The sequence below is a fragment of the Dipodomys ordii genome, unplaced genomic scaffold (assembly GCF_000151885.1).
Source record: "Dipodomys ordii isolate 6190 unplaced genomic scaffold, Dord_2.0 Scaffold7, whole genome shotgun sequence".
Lineage (NCBI taxonomy): Eukaryota > Metazoa > Chordata > Mammalia > Rodentia > Heteromyidae > Dipodomys > Dipodomys ordii.
Window position 1 is genome coordinate 10,560,400 of NW_012267223.1, and position 17,058 is coordinate 10,577,457.

General features: G+C 47.9%; 1 protein-coding gene across 4 annotated transcripts in view; it reads right to left on the bottom strand.

Annotated features, from left to right (window-relative positions):
• Window positions 1–17,058, bottom strand: part of Slc39a11 (solute carrier family 39, member 11) — a 333,089-nt gene that overhangs the window by 38,637 nt on the left and 277,394 nt on the right. For all 4 annotated transcript variants that reach the window (XM_013037855.1, XM_013037857.1, XM_013037854.1 and 1 more), the window contains exon 7: window positions 6,098–6,167. In XM_013037855.1, coding sequence (XP_012893309.1) covers window positions 6,098–6,167 — 70 coding nt within the window. The remainder of the gene's footprint in view (window positions 1–6,097; window positions 6,168–17,058) is intronic.

Below are 17,058 nucleotides of genomic sequence, written 5' to 3' on the forward strand. Positions count from 1 at the left end.
TCAGTCATGGTAGACCATGAATGCCGCCAGTCAAAGTTTCCACTAGGAAATAGTTCCTGAAGCAGGATGTGTAAGCATAAATCACCTTGCTTGTCCTGCTGGTTTGAATTCTGCCCACCATTAAGTGAGAGCCACAGGCTCATCTGCTTCCAGAGAAGTCCTTCTTTGGAGGTAATGATACTCAAGAAAGGTGTGTCAAGGACACACAGACTGAGGAACCTCTTTAGGCTTGAAATCAAAAGTTGTGTTTCCCATGGACTACAGGCTGCCCTTTGCTGAGTCTTTGCAATTCAGGGGCTATTGAAGGAGTACCTCTATAGCTGATCTAGCCAGGAAAGAAAGTAGGTGGTGGGGAGAAGAAAGGTCTCTTGGTAAAGGTGAGACAATAACAGCATCGGACAGCAGGTGGCAGCAGCCACACACCCATTCTAGGACAGGGACCTCTGTCTTCCTGCATCAGAAACTAACAAGCAGAAACTGAAAACAGAAACAAAAACAGCCCTTCCTGGAATGTTTACTTCTTAGTCTTCTTTTCCTCATGGTGGCAATTAGTGATGCTTCAGGTGACAGATCAGAACCTCCTGCTTAAGATGAATGAAAGGCTGGACTCCAATGACTCACTCCATAATCTTAACTACCCAGGAAGCTGAGATCTGAGGAACATGATTTGAAGGTAGCCCAGATACAAAATGACACTCTTATCTCCAATTAACCAGCAAAAAGCCAGTAATAGAGCTATGACTAAGGAAGCTAAGCAGGAGTGGGATGCTTATCCCCCAAAAGATCAAGGATAGCTTTTTGTCTGTCTGTGGTGGAGCTTGGGTTTGGAACTCAGGGCTGCACTTGCGAGGCACTCTACCACTTGAGCTGCATCCCCAGCACTTTAAGGACATTTACCATACCTTCCCTACCAATGTCCTGCCTTGGCAGTCCAGAACACTCATAAAGGCATCAGCTGCCGCACCTTAGGCCTGACTGGATGCTACGGCTGCTGGCAGCCCCTAGAACCGTGAGAGAACCGACCCAGGAAAGGATCAAAACTCACAGCCAAGCCAGCTTCCTACTAAACGCTTTTGCATTGCTGCAGTGTTCAAAACTGTGAAGGAGAACCACTGTGCACGGGACTGTCTACACCCTAGGCATGTGCTTTTGCCCCAGTCCTTGTCAATCTTCCTTTCTCTGCTCTCTGCCCTTCCACGGTGCTGTGTGGTTCACCTACATCTCCTTGTCCACTGTACTTCTCTTTCCTGTACACCAAAACCCACAGGGTCTGTGCTGAAAAGTCGTCTTCCTCATCCTGCAAAAACACACTGTGGGAGACGAGTACACATTTTCTCCCATTGCTGAGATCTTCACACTGGCCTGCCCACCTCCAACCATTTCACCTGAACCAGAGGGCGGCTTCCTTCCATTCACTCTGGGATTATGTCACCGCCCCGCACAGGCCCTGCCAGTGTTGCTAGTCCCTGGATGAATCCAGCCTCTGTCAACTCTGTCCTTCTTCCCCAGGGAAATCCTGCTCACTGACATCTATTCATGGGTCCCTGAAATGGCCTTGCTTCTACCTCTGTATTTGTTTCCAGCCTAACGTACCCTTTAATCTTGGCCACCTCTCAGCTCCCAAGAGAAACACACAGCCTGGTCCGTGCTCATCTTAAGCTGCCTACCATGTTAACTAGCCACTGACAATTTCAGCTATCTTCTCAGTTGTGGGTTTTCGATGATCACACACTGAAGTCAGACAATGTGGCTTGAATAATTTTGATCTGGGTGGGGGCGTCTTTATTCTTTCTCTTGGACATTTTTGATCTGGGGGGGTCTTTATTCTTTCTCTTGGACATGGTACTCACAAGTTTGGGTTAACAAGCATCTGTACTTAAAAGCATCGTGTGTTTGAATTGCTGTGGTGGAGGTTACACGCGTCCATGCTATACGGTCCGCTTGTCTTTTATCTATGTTGTTAGTGACCATCATAACATGGCCGTATGCCCTCCACATGGCAGTGTCTGCACTTCCTCCGGGGTGTCTCCTCTGTGTCCTTCAGCACTTTCTGCTGCCGTGGTCAGGGGCACACAGAGACAAGGATTTCCTTTCCATGAAGTAGTCACCGTTATTCCTGCGAGGGCTTCCCACCTTCAAGTCTGCTTTGCTGACTAAAAGGTACACTACTGCTTGCTTCTCAGCATTTGTCTTATGTCTTTTCTTCCCCCTTCTTTGGATTTCAAGCTTTCCATGTCACAATTCAGGTGCACTGCACATAGCAGTGGAATTTTTTTTTAAAAAGCAAAAGCTAGATATTTTAAAAAGACAATTTTAGCTGAATGCTGGTAGCTTACACTTGTAATTGTAGCTATTCAGGAGGTTAAGATCTGAGAATCTCAGTTCAAAGCCAGCCTGGGCAGGAATATCCATAAGACTCTTTTTTTGGGGGGGGGTCTGGTCGTGGGTCCTGAACTCTGGGCCTGGGCGCTGTCCCTCAGCTCTTCAGCTCAAGGCTAGCACTCTACTACTTGAGCCACAGCACCACTTCCGGCTTTTTCTTTTTGCTTATGTGGTGCTGAGGAATCGAACCCAGGGCCTCAGGCATGCAAGGCAAGTGCTCTACCACTGAGCCACCTTCCCAGCCCCCATAAGACTCTTATCTCTAATTAATCACAGAAAAAGCCAGAAGTGGAGGTTATGCTCAAGTGGTAGAGCACTAGCCTTGAGCAAAAGGAGCTCAGAGATAACACCTATGCCCAGAGTTCAAGCCCTAGGACTGGGGGAGTGGGGCGGGGAAGAGTCTAGTTCAGTGACTTACTCAACTTTGGTTTTATATCTCTTTTCAGTGTCTGTCTTTCATTCTTTTTCTCTGCCCTCTCCTATTTCCTCTCTCTGATTAGTACAATTATCCACGTAGGTTCTCTGGCTTTCTTTCTTTCTTTCCTTCCTTCTTTCTTTCTTTCTTTCCTTCTTTCTTTCTGGCAGTACTAGAGTTTGAACTCAGGGCCTTGTACTTTGCCTGTTGAGTAACATACCCCCAGCCCATTATGCTTTATTTTTCTGATAGGGTCTCTTGTTTTTGCCCAGAGCGGGCCTCAGATGGCTATCCTCTCCCATCCCTGCCACTCTCCTAGCTGGGATCACCGGCCTAAACCAACACAAATCTTATTAACTAGTACGATTCTCAGAGTAGTTGAGTTGTAACTATTGACTTTCGTTTTAATGTATGCATTTTTTTCATTTTTAAAACTTCTGTGTGATTTTTTCTTCAATTCTGGCTGTTCTATTTTATTATTACTTGTCGATCCCTTATTAAATATTAAAAAGCAGTCCTTGGATGCTCCTGGGCCTTAAGTATCTATTCTCCCAGACCAGTCTTATGGTTTGGGGTTTTGGAGACAATGTGTAAATTTGTACCCAGTTCGTTTGTGCAACAGGTCTAGGGTTTTGCTATCTTGCTTATAATTTTCTTTATGCCTCATCTCCTCCCTTTGTCTCCAGCATCTGGTACTCCTCACTTCCCTTAAGTTCTTAGTTATACAGCAAAGACCATTTTTGTTGCTTGGTTTATTTGCATGAATGTCAGCCGAGTTTATCACATCACTGAAAATATTAGCGGCAAACTCAACTTCTTGTAAGAGTGGTGTCACAAATTGTGTTCTCCACAGAGACTGGCACAATGGGAGACACACAGTAGAGGCTATGAGTAGTGAATGAATGGGCAAATAAATGAATATGTGAATGAGTGAATAGGTAAATAAACGTGGTGTGTGGGTGAGCAATTAAATAATTAAAAGAATGAGTGAAAAACTGAGCAAGTGAATAGAAAAGTGAGCAAGTGAATGAGAAAAGTGAGTGAATAAGCAAGTGAATCAGACTGAATGAATGAGTGAATTAGCAAGTGAATGAGTGAGACTGAGTGAATGAGTGAATAAACAAGTGAATGAGGGAATGTGCTTGAATGAATGAATATGTGAAAGAATGAGTATAAAAATGAGTTGTGAGGGAGGGGGGAAGCTGGGAAGGGATGTGAAGGGTAAACAAAGGAGGAGGATGCAATGCTTGGTAAGAAATGTACGCATTATCCTGTCCATGCAATTGTAACCCCTCTGTACAGTATGTTCACAAATAAAACAAAATTAAAAAAATGAGTTGTGACAGAATGGGCTGAGTGGATGAATGAGTGAATGAGCCAGTGCACGAGGTCAAAGTGGCTCCACCTCGTGTTGCCCTGATCAGCACTGGGGATGTTGTGATTTCTCCAAGGACTCACAGAACTTCTACTCATCATCAGACCACCTTCCCTCCTGAACAAGTTGGGCATAGACACCTGAGTGGGCAAAGTCTCACCTGGAACTGCAGGGTGGAAGGACCTGGACCCCGGTGAGAGGGCACAGCTGAGCCCCCGCCACTGCCCCTGCAGAAGTGGGGAGCGCAGTGGCCCTGGCCATGTTCTTAGTGTGGGGTTTCAAGGCCCCACCTGTCTCATCTCAAAGCTGTCCAAGGAGTCAATTCTTACTTGTTGATCCCTCTAATCTGTAGCCTGAGCTACGAGGGGAGACAGTGAGCAGACCTTGTCCCCAGAGCACTCTGCACAGGCATTCAGGAGGGGAGAAGCCAAACTGCAGCCCATGTGGGTTTCTATGTGGGGTCTGGAGACACTGAGTGCTCCTCCCCATTCCCCTTCCAGTCTCCTTGTGGGATCCCACTACATCCCAGATCCTCTGCATATCGTGGCAGAGACTGCAGTGGAGCCCCTGTCAGCTCTGGCCCCACACTGGGTGGGCTATTGGGCCCAGGCAGCCCTCCATAATGCCTGGAGGGCAGATGCACTCATGCACCCAGTCCCACCCCAGCAGGAGGCACTGTGGAGGGCTTATGTAACGCTACCTGCTGCTTCAGGGAAGGGTTAAAAGGGATTTTGCAGAGATATTTATCAAGATTTGCAGCCAGCAAAGGTATCAGCATAGACAGATATTAGAGGTGACACTGAGATGTGGTGGAGGAGATGGTGCCACCAAGACAGAGCCCAGCCTGGGAGTTTGATGCCTGGGGCACAGCTGTCACTTGGGGGCACCATCCTGGTGGAGCGTGGCGTGGCGTGGTGTGTGTCTGTGTGTCTGTGTGTCTGTGTGCATGCGTGCTCTGGGAAGGCCTGGCCTTTGAGTGTTTGTACGGTCGTCCCCTCAGGGTGATTTCCCCTGGATGCTGCCCGCCTCTGAAGGTCCTCCTAGTCTAATGAAATTAAGATCAAAATGGCTATGCCAAGGGGCAGAGACAGGCTCAACTTCCCCCCTCCCCCTCCCCCTTCTCCCTCCCCAGGGCCAGCAGAGTGATCTGCAGGGTGTGGAGTTCATAATGAACCCTCATTTCTGGTGACATTTCATGCATTTTCAATGCCCATTTCATTTGAGTTTCGCAACAGGGCCTCATTTTCTCCATGATGCTGAGAATACAGAGCGAGGAAAGGGTTCAGGAGAAGGAACCTTGACAACAGGGAAGATTTTAGCTTAGAGCAGGCCAGATCCCCACCCTGCATATTCAGACTTGCCAAAAAGCAAACACTCCCCTTAATACGTATGTTAGGGATTTGGTAACACAATCAGTGGTGTTATTTCATTCATTGTGCAGGCTGCCACATGAGCCAGGTAACAGACGCGAGGTGGTCATGGGATACAAAGAAACCGTGTAATGGGGATGGGAGGGAAAAACTGGGAGAGAGTGAGGGAAGGGGTGACATTGTCCTAAAAAAAATGTATTCTTTACCTGATGTATGTTAACCGTAATCTCTCTGTACATCACCTTTATAATAACAATGAAACCATGTAAGTACAGCAGCCCAGAGAGGATGAAAGAGAGATGTTGTGAGAAATTGTTCCTGACAACCAACAGACTTAGGCCTGATCATACAAGGAGGCGGTACCATGTCCCATTTCCTAGATGGCTGCTGGTCAGAGAGCTCCTCTGTAAAAGCTGGTCCAAGCCTGCCTATCTAAGCACTTCCTCCCAGACGTGAGTGCCACCAGGCCTGTGTCTACCTCTGGTCATGTGCTGGCAGCTGGCCGAGGAACGAGCTCAGGTTCAGGGCCAGGTTTAGGGCCAGGTGCTGGCTTACCTGGCGCTCTCAAAGGTGGCAGATGCTGTCTTCTCTACGGCCCCAAAGCCAACTCCAACAGCCAGGCCCTCTGAAAGAGACACACAAAGAAGGGGTTAGGGGTTAGGAGCCACTTCCCACGGAGGAACATCTGTCCTACCATTGGGCCTGGTAAGGCTAGGCCACCAGTGACGAAAATCAATGGAACGGGGGAGCACAGGCTAGGGTTGCACACCACAGCTCCGGGACCCCAAATCTGGCCATTGCTTGTTCTTGTATGGCCTGAGAAATATTAAGAATGAGTTCTTAACATCATTCACTTGTTGTAGTAGAATCTGCTACTTCGTAGCTCATGTTGGCTTTGAGTTGGTTATGTAGCCCAAGTGAGCCTCAAACTCATGATGCTCCTGCTTCAGCCTCTCAAGTGCTGGGATTACAGCCATGCACCATAAAGCCCAGCTTTTTTGTTTGTTTGTTTGGTTTGTGTTTCTGAATAGTTTTTTAAAAAACAAAGAAAGAAGAGTTATTTGTGACACCCAAATATTATATGACATTTGGATTTTAATATCCGTAAATAAAGCCTTATTGGCACATAGCCATGTTCATTAGTTGAGGAATCATTTACAGCTGATTTCATGTTATATAAGCAAAATTGAGCTGTTATGACAGATAACACATTCCTGAAAACCTATAATAGTTACTATCCAGCCCTTTACTGAAAGATTCCTGACTTACATACACAGGACTTTGTTTATTATTAGCTCAATTAAACATAACCAAAGCTGATAGATATAGTGACATCACTGCAGACACAGGCTCTACCATTCACATCACTCAGGTCCTCATAGTTGCAAAATAATTGTGCCCATCTAGCCATTTCACCTATGTCCCAGGCAATCTTCTCCACTGAGTTTTTGTCTCAGTACTTAGGTGGAAAATTTTTCTTGGCAGCTTTTCTCTTCTATTTTCTGAGCCAACCAGGAACCAGCATCCAGAATAGACAATACTAGCTCCAGACCCAGAATACAGAGACCCTGTGACCAGTTCTGGCCAGTCTCCATCCCTCCCAGGGCTGGAGAAGGGCCTGACTCACGTGGACAACTTCCTGAACTCTCCACATGCCACTGAATAAACTGGGGCCTGGTTAGGAAGAAAGCTGGAAGGGGGGTGAGACCGCCATCACCAGAATGCCTCCTTGACAAGGGGCAGCTACAGTTTAGCTTGAAGCCTGGGGATGAGCAAGATGATTCCTCAGTCCTGTCCAGGGGAGTATGTGAACTTGTTTACCAGCACCCTGTCCAAGGTCAAGTGCGTGTGTGTGTGTGGGGGGTGTCTGTGAATATCTGATAGGAAGGTACAATGGGAAACAAAGCTGGGGATCAGAGTTACAAGAACAACCTTAAGACACGGTCTGAGATCTGCTGGGGAGTTCAATTATTTCCATCAATCCAAGCAGAAAGGACAATGTCCTTGAGCCAGCATGGAATTTCTTCGGGTGAGAAGAGGGCCACACCTACTGAGAAGAGCTTGTTTTCTTTTCTTTGTGGCAGTACTAGGATTTGAACTCATGGCCTTGCACTTGTGAGGCAAGCATTCTACCACTTGAGAGCCACACCTTCTGCTCCCTTTCCCATTGGCTATTTTCAAGGTAGGGTCTCACTTCATTCCCAGCTTGACCTGGGCTGTAATCCTCCTATTTGTTGCTGCTTTCTCAAGTCACTGGGGATGACAAGCATGTGACACCACACCCAGACGTTGAGATGCTGTTGTGTGAACAACTTTTTTGCTCAGGCTCGTCTTGAACCATGATCCCCCCAATCACTGCCTGCCAAGGATCATAGGCTTGAGCTCCTGCCCCTGGCTAGAGGTCCTTAGCCAACAGTAGGGCACAATGACAATATGCCAGTTCCTGTTATCCCAGCTGGATGGAAAGCTTAAAATGGGCAGATCTTAGTTCAGGCATGTGCTAAGGCAGGAAGTGAGGCTCAAAAATAACTGGCATAGGAAAAAAGCTGGAGGTGTAGCTCAGCAGTAGCGTGCCTGCCTGGCAAGCGTGAGGCCTGGGTTCCAATCCTAGTACTGCCAAAGTAAGAACAATGATATCCTCGTAGTCTGATTTTGACAAGAGCTACATGTCAGAGAAAACTGGGACAGGGCTGTCTGAGAGTTCCAGGTAGCCTTTCCATCACAAGGAGGCAGCCTCTTCCTGTGTATCTCTCTCCGTCCCACGCCCACAGCCCAGAGGACACAGTGGTAAACAGCACCTGAGCATCTGAGGTGCCGCCCCTTCCAGCCTCCATCTTGCATGGGGGGGGTCTGTTGTCTGCACATCATGGGAAACAGTGGGTCTTTGGGGCAGAGGTCTCCCTCAGGAACCCCTGGGACAGGTGTCCGAGGCCTAGGAGAGGGGCTGATCCCAGGAGCATAGCGTGGTGCATGTTCCTCCCTTTTGGGGGGAGGGGGATGTGTTCTCTTCAAGCAACAGCTGGTTGGCTCTTTTGTTGAAGTTTTCCTCTAATTAGCCATTTCAGTGTAAATGATAGCACAGCCCAGAGCATCAGGGCTCACATTAATTAGCAAAATAACCCCTGCGGTTGTTTAGCAAGCAGCGTAAGCACTTTGACAAATAAATGCTCCTCAGCCTGGACAAGGGACCAGCTAAGTGACACTGCTAGGAGGGGCTGAGCCAGGCCCTGAAGTCCCACTCCATTCTCTTCTCCCTTGGACATCTAAGTCACTGACCTGGCCTTGTGGGGCGTGGCCCAGTGGACTGTAAGCACTGACCTCTCCATCTCTCTCCCCTGCAGAGGACTGAGGTAAAGTGAATGCTTTGTCCCCCTGGCTACCCCTGAAGCTAACCAGGCCCAGAGCAAAGGAGAGGACCTGTGCACAAAGAACAGGTTGTGATGTTTGCGCAGGGATGAATCTTCCTTTCTATTCTGCTGGTCCAGAGATGGGACCAAAAGTCATTGTCCCAAACAAGTCAACCTTGGAGGTGGCTGAACCCTGGAAGGTGCAAGGGTAAGGGAAAGAAGAAGGATCATGTTACCCTGCTTGAGATAGGAAGATACCTGAGAGCTAAACAAATGGGAAGTGAACACCAATTACCCACAGAGAAAGAACATCAATGAGAGATGCAAGGCCCACAGTGCGATCAACAGATGGCAGCTGGAACCCACCGGCTGGGAAGGAACGGAGTTAAAATGCCAACTGGAGCTCCTACCACAGGTGCTCCACCAAAAGTGCAAATTAGGATGGTAATTAAGACGAGAAAACCAATGTGCCTGGAATATTATTAGGCTGGGGTGGCCTCTTTTCACAGCTTCTACCACAGTACAGGTGCCAAGAGGGAGAAAATAAACCCGACAGTCTGGCTGGATGCAGGGGGTGCCCCACCTTCAGTACCAACTGGGAGGCGAGACTGAAGCTTGGTGTGGGGGGCTTTTCTATGGGGTCTCTTCTTGAAAATTCTGTGTCTCCTCAGTGGGGCTCTGTGAGATCACAGCCCTCCAATCTTGGGACCCTAAGATTAATTCTCTGTACCTCACTCAGACGCCTTTGAATTCCCTGCTGTATGTCACTCATTCTCCAGCTGGACCTCTGGTTTAGATGCTCCTGGTATCTGTTCTCGAAGTGATAGCCAAAAAAAGCAGTCTAGAAAATGTCAACACAAAGGCCACACAGGAAATGAGGGACGATGCTGTGACTTTTCCTTGTTGCTTTAGAAAAGTATTAAAATGATGGCATCAAGTAAGATCCTGTGCTAAATACACCACCACCAGGAGCAAGCCCCAGGGGGGAGGGATGACCTGAAGGGGAACGGCTTAGTCATTTCCAGCTCCACTGAGGACAGAGTAAGAGAACAATGCCTTCAATGGCAGCCAGGAGGGTGTCGGCCAAAGAAGAATGGTCTCAGGGAGGAAGACTTTGAAACACAACTAGCTTACAGAAGGAAGGGTAAGGTGGTCCTTCCATGTGGGGAGGGGCGAGGGAGGAGCTAAAAGTATTCTCTCCTTGTTGGGGTGACTGTGGTAAGGGGGGGGGAGTGGCTGAGAAGAATCAAGAAGGTGCCTTCCATCCAGACCCAATCTCGGCATTAAATACAGGCGTGGGGCTAATAGTAACTTCCAACGTCTACTTGTATGTACCCAAGTCCTCACCCACTTATTAAGATAGAAAAATGCTGCCGAGTGCCAGTAGCTCCCTCATACCAGTAATCCCAGCTAACTCAAGAGGAGGCTGAGATCTGAGGATCGTGGTCCGAAGCCAGCCCAGGCAGGAAAGTCCATGAGATTCTTATCTCCAATTAATGAGTAAAAAGCTGGAAGTGGACCTGTGGCTCAAGGGGCAGAGTGACAGCCTTAAGCAGAAAAGCACACAGGTCCAGAGCTCAAGGCCTACTACTGTGTGGACACACACACACACACACACACACACACACAAAGAACCACACTGGAGCACCTGCTGGAGGGGACTGGAGGGGCTGAGGGGATGGCAGAGATGAGGGAGACGGATGAAGAGTGATCATGCTGGCTTCCAGGGCACCAGGGATCCTTTCTCTGTCCCTGCCTGTGGGAGCTGTCATGAAGCTTGTGCACGGGACCCTGAGTGTGCTAGGTGAGGAGACAAAGTCACAGGACACCATGTGGGCTTTGGGGCTCATGCTCGTTTATCAGCAGGGTCAACAGATCCGGCTGCAGTGCAGTGCCATTGCTGGCCTCTGTCTGGTCCCTGTAGCTTAGAGGAACTTTCTAGGGAGCCAGTCTGGCGGGTGATAAGCAAAGAACCCTGCCCAGCTGGGCCTTGGCCCCAGATGTCTAGCAGGAAGTGAAACCAGGAAGGCAGGCACTCTGATCATATTATGTATTTATTAAGCAAAAATCTTGGCAGAACCAGCAAAAATACTGCCTAGAATCCCCATGGAGCCTGACAAAGGCCAGATAAAGGGTGGAAATGACGTCCATGATTTTCTTTGAGTAAGTAGATTTGTGTTTCCTACTGAGGAGTCCTCGCCCTGCTATTTGTATTGGACGAGTGGAATGCTGGGAGAGATGAACTGACTTCTAGAAAATGTGAATTTATTTCAAATTCTTCCCAATGAAGTTCTGTCTTGAAGTTTATGAAGCTGATAAATTAAAATACTCTATCATCAAGGCTGTGTAATTAAAACAAGCAGTTAGCACTTTCTGATTGGCTCGAGCTGGGTCCCACTTGCACAGTGGTCACCCTGAAAATTCTGTCCTCTCAAATCCCCGCTGCCTACACAGGACTAAGCCAGGTGGAAGCAGGGGAAAGCAGCAGTCGTACATGTGTGAATGAGAACAGAGGATCTCACCTTTAACACCAGAAGAAGGATCTTGTGAAACACCCACATCCAAGAGTGAGTTTCACTTTGCTTTATTATTTTCTAAATCATTTTTGCAGTACTAGGATTTGAACTCAAGGACCCACACTTATGAAGCAAGAGCTCTCCCATTTGAGCCAAATCTCGAGCCCTGTTCAGATGGGGTCTCACACTTTTGCCCAGGGTCAGACTTGGACCTTGACCATTCTACCTATGTAGTGGGGATCACAGGCATGTGCTACCATGTTCAGCCTGATGTTGAAGTGGTCTCAGTAACTTTTTTGCTCAGGTTGGCCTCAATCTGAGATCCTCCTATTCCTACCTCCTACGTAGCTGAGATTACAGGTAGGCCCTCAGTTTGCTTTAGTTTGCAACAACCAGTCAAAAGTCAGATCCAAACCCTGGGTTCCCACAGAGCACAAGGGTGAAAATGCCTGTGCCAGCACACAAAGCACCGAGCTATCTCCACCACCTGGTCTACATCCGGCCCAGCCTCTTGCCTCTGGCCAAGTCTACCTCACTTGGGGCCACTGCTGCCCACACCTAAGTTCTCCCTAGGCAAGAGCGGGGAACGTCTGACCTGAGGACCACTGAAGGTCCTTAAAGTCACACCAGACAGACATGTGTGCCTCTTGTTGGCTGCTCATGGCTGTCTGTGTCAGTAACTTTTTGGGCCCACACACAAAATGCCTTGGAATATCCAAAAGCTCTTGGCTCCTGCCAAGGTTCCCCACTGCTGACAGGATTAATTCCAGTGGCCTAGAGACACTGTAGGGTGGCAGAGGGGCCAGGCAAGGCACTGTGGTCTCATCCCCGGGGCTAGTGGAACCCAGGCTGCCATTGGCAGAATTAAAGGTCAAATGACTAATCAGAAGCGAGGAGCAGGTCAAATGGGCCCTGACTTAGGAAAGGGGATTAGATGGCAGAAGAGACACCATGGTGGAAGTCACAGCAAAGTCACACACGCATGCATGCATGCATGCACACACACACACACAGTAGACTCTAAGAACCCAGCTTCTTGCCAGTTCACAGGATGGTAAATATGGGGAGCTCTTAACACAGTATTCCTGGGGCCAACCACAGACCAGCGAGCAGTGTCAAGTGTCAGCTCATGCAGCCCACCAGTGCTACCCAGCCGGCCCAACTTGGGAAGAAACGGAGTCCGGTTAGGAAGGGTCCTGCCCAGGGTCTTGCCACTCTAGGAAGATGGGCAGTGGCTGATCTCCACTGCCCCTCCCCTAATCTTACACAAGGTCACCACCATGGAGCCCTTGGCAGGGCAGGGCCGCCTCATGGCCAGGTCTTGGGAATGACCTGTGCAGTGCCTCTCAGTGGCCTGGCCTCACCTTATCCACACGGAGTATGGGCATGCCACTTGTGGGAGAAATTCTGGAATCAGAGAGCTTATTATGTTTTTATGATTCCTGTGGTCTTGGCCTAAAGCAAGTAGGAAGAAGGATTTGTTTTTAAGCTCCTTGGAGGACTTCTGAATTAAATTAGACTCTGGCAGTTCTTTCAAGATGATGAATAGCAGAAGATACAGATTCATTTATCACTCCCTATATTTGACTCCCACCAAAGCACTCTAAAAACCAAGCAGCACAGAGTGTGAAGCGTCCGGTGGCTGTTCTTGGTGCTATACCATGGGCAGGCAGCAGCCCCAGAGTGTGTTATGTGTGGGTGGGGAGGGGGGTGTGGTCAGAGGGGCAGAAACAACCACTGGCCTTTTATAGCTCAGTTCAACAGGTGCTGGCATAGGAGGGTAGTCTGAGCTCCTCAGGGTGGCCAGATGTGGTCAAGGCCAATCTGGTCATACCAAGACGTTGGGTCAGGGAAAACCCACATGAAGGTCTAACGGGTCTAATGCAAGCTTGCAAAGGCAACAACTAAAGAGGCACAAGAGGCTGGAGATACCTAATGGTGTGTTCTCTAGGTGGTTCCAGTACCCAGTGGTCTGGGAAGGGGTGGTCTCACCTCTGAGCCATCCTGTTCCCGCTAAGGTGAAGTGTGTTGGCCCCCCCAATCAATGCTCCCACTGGATAATTTAGTTGTATCTCAACACTAGGGCCCAGGCACTCTAGGCAGTTCTGCTGAGCATCAGGGAAGTGTCCTGGTGGCCTGCTGTGTTCCCTCCTGTGCATCCTGGCTGTCCTCTGGGATTTTCTCTATTCAAGCCCTCATTAGCATATAATCTCTCATTAGCACCCTCTCATTAGCATATAACCTCTCATTATGACTCACTCATTAGCATATACTATCTCATTAACATCCATTAGTATATAATCTCTCATTAGCATGCAATCTCTCAATAGCATTCCCTCATTAGCATATAATCTATGTTTTATCCATGGATTTCAACATCCTTTAGCTGTTTTCACTTTTTCTAAAACTTCATGGTCATAAAATGCTTCATCTCAGATTTTCATTTTGCAACTCAGGGGTGGTCTATGCAAGTCACACAGCTTATTACTTTTTAATCAAAGTGGTAATACATAAACATGGCCAAAAAAGTTAAGACTAAAAATCCTCAGACAAATCCTTAAGTCAAAAGTAATAAATTTCCCATGTACATCACTCATCCTTAGTTCTCCCAAGGGGTAATTTTTGTTTTGAATTGGCTAGTGGCTAACAGTGTATCTTTCAAGAGCATACTGACACATTTGTTTTTAAACTTATCACGATCTTGTTTCCAGGATCTGTTGACAACACTGCTGCTTCTCATCTCTCCACCTTATGCTGCTGAGGCCTCCTGAGGGCTAAGAGGCAAAACTCACCCCCTTCCTCCTCTGTTTCCAGCCTTGATGCTGTCACAGCTGCAGCATTCCATCCTGGTTGGCAGATACACTCTACCCAGACTTTATTCCCAGGCCAACCCAGAAAAACAGAGTCTAAATTAAAAGTGAATTTATGCTACTGGGGCAATAACATATTATTTTCTATGTAATCAGGTTGTTCTGGAAAGGAAGAGAAACAGTCCTGTGTCTGTAACTCTTCGCATATGAACAAGACAGTCCCCAGAATCTGGGCTGGCAGACTCTTCACATTTTAACAATCTACTCATGTTCTAGGTGCTGACTTCTTCCATCCCCCATGTCCTCCTCTTCTCTCTTCTCTTTTTTTGTCCCCTCTCACTTTCCTTCCCTCCCTTCCTTATCATTATTTTTAATTGTGGCAATGTAAGCCTGGCATGAAATCGATCGTCTTCACCATGGCTAAGTGTGGAGATCAGTGGCCCTGAGTGGCTCCTGTGGTTGGGCCACCATCACAACCTTCCATCGCTGGAAGTCATTTTATCTAGAAAGTCTGACCTTCGTTAGGCACCAACTCTTCCCTTCCTTCTACTCCACTCCTGGAAGCTCCCATTCTTCCCACCTCTGAATCTTAACTACTTCTAGAAGCCACATGGAAGAGATCGCACACAGTGTCTGCGGTCCATCCTGGCACCCTTTGCTTGTGTTCCTTCCATTCTGTTAGAGGGCTTACTTAAGTGCCTTTGGAATGTTTGTGATCCATTTCTGACTCATTACATACATAAAAATATATCTGACTTTTGGTCTGTGACTCAATATTTTGATTTAATCTAGTAGTCTAGTCCTCAACCTATCTGGTTCCCCTTAGTCAGGCGTTGATGGCTCATGCTTATAATCTTAGCTACTCAGAAGGCTAAAATCTGGAGGATTTCAGTTCAAGGCCAACCAGAAAAAAAGGTTTGCTAGACATCATCTCTAAAATAACCAGTAAAAAGCCAGGATGGAAGTGTGGTTCCAATAGTAAGAATACTAGCTGAGCAAGCTTGAGTTCCGGAGTTCAAGCACCAGTATCACCAATGCCCCGCTCAAAAAAAAACCCCATAACAACAAAAATCTGTCCTCGAAATCCCAAGTACATTGTTGCATCATTTTCTAGTGTCCAATGTGGCTGTTGACAAGTACAATAGGCCACTGAAAATCTGGTAGAACATATTCCTTAGAATTCTTACAAGCTTCTCTTATTTTGGGTCATGCTTTTTTGGTTTGGGGTTTTTGTTTGTTTGTTTGAATATCTGGTCCTTTTTTATTCTCTGGGCATTCTGCAATGTCGGGTCGCCTGTCACTTTTGGGAGCAGTTTCGTGGATGCAGAGTGAGGTGATACTGGAGGCAGAAGTGACAACTGCTCCACTGTAGAAATCTGTTCCCCTCACAGGCCTCTCGGACAAACTAGAACTCTCACTTCAGGAGACTGTGGTTTCGACCTTGCGTCAGATAACAGAAGAGGAGACAGAAAAGGAAGGAAGCATGTGGGCACGAGGTTAAGTGCCTCTGAGTTTTAGGCCACACACAACGCCATGGGGTGCTGAAAATGACTTAGTGGTATGTCCTCACCAGGCCACACACTTCTAAAACACAGGGAGTGATGGGCAGTGGCCTGGGGGTCACAGGCTGGAACATGATGGAGGAGGGCAGGGCCTCCCTGAGGAGATGCTACTCGCAGGAGGGAGCAAGCATGCGCAGGCACAAGCTCACATGCGCACAGGACACAGTGATACAGGAGTGTGCACAGGGGGGAGCTCACACACACGCAACAGCTCAACAATGACAGGGGCAGCTGCTGAGGGGTCATTGTTGTGTCCAGCCTGTGCCTGTTCTCCAGCAGCCTAAGAACCTGGCTTGGGCAGAATCCACCTAAAAGCAACGGAAGAGAAAGGTCCCAAACGGCATTTCCTCAAGTGAATTCTGGAGGGCTCCAGCCCTGCTACATCCTAAGCATTGCATCGAAGTCTGTATTTGACACTGACCAGGTGTGTACACATGTATATGCTAAAGACATGTAAGATGTAAATGTCTACACACGTGTCTATATCTGCACGTGTGGGTGTGTGTGTAGTGTTTATGTACATAGCTATTTATATGTGTATACAAATATAGATACACATGTCTCTGTGTGCGTGTGTGTATAGACAGATGCCAGTAATGGGTGTTTTGTGAATTTGCCTGGGAAATAATGAAGAACCCATCTCTCCAAATGCCTTTGATCATAGAATCTTGTTTTGCTTGTTTCTCGACAGATCTCATGACATATGGGATTTTTTTAGAGCACATTTTAGCACAGGCTGGTTACAAAAGGCATGGAGAAAAATAATCTTTTTGCACAAAGCCTTTTGGACCTGTCTGAGGCTGTTAGTCCCTCCTGGTTAGGAAGCTGGCCCTAGGCTTGTAGACAGAGGCACAGCTTGGTGTCCACACGGGCACAGAGAATCCCACAGTACATTCTTAGTGGTGCTGAGGGAGAACATGGGGGTGATTCAGCCTATGACTCCCTCCACACTGGGGAATCACCTAAGGCTGCTTTGGGATGTCCCTGAGGTGGAACACAATCACCACAGGATGCAAGCAGTCTATTTTTTGTTGAGAATAGACACTCATGATCAAGAATGGCCAACCCCAGAGCCATCTGAGACCCAGCTCTGTAAGCAACCCCAATCACTGCAGTTCCTGGGGGGGAGGGCTGCGTGATGGGTCAAGATGCTGCCTGTGTGCAACCTCCCCACTGGGAAATCCTCCCCACTGACCCCCACTCAGTTCCTGTCCTCCTGCTGTCCCTCCTGACAATATCCCTGCCACAACCTTGGTCACAGAGCCATTTAGCCCATGGCCA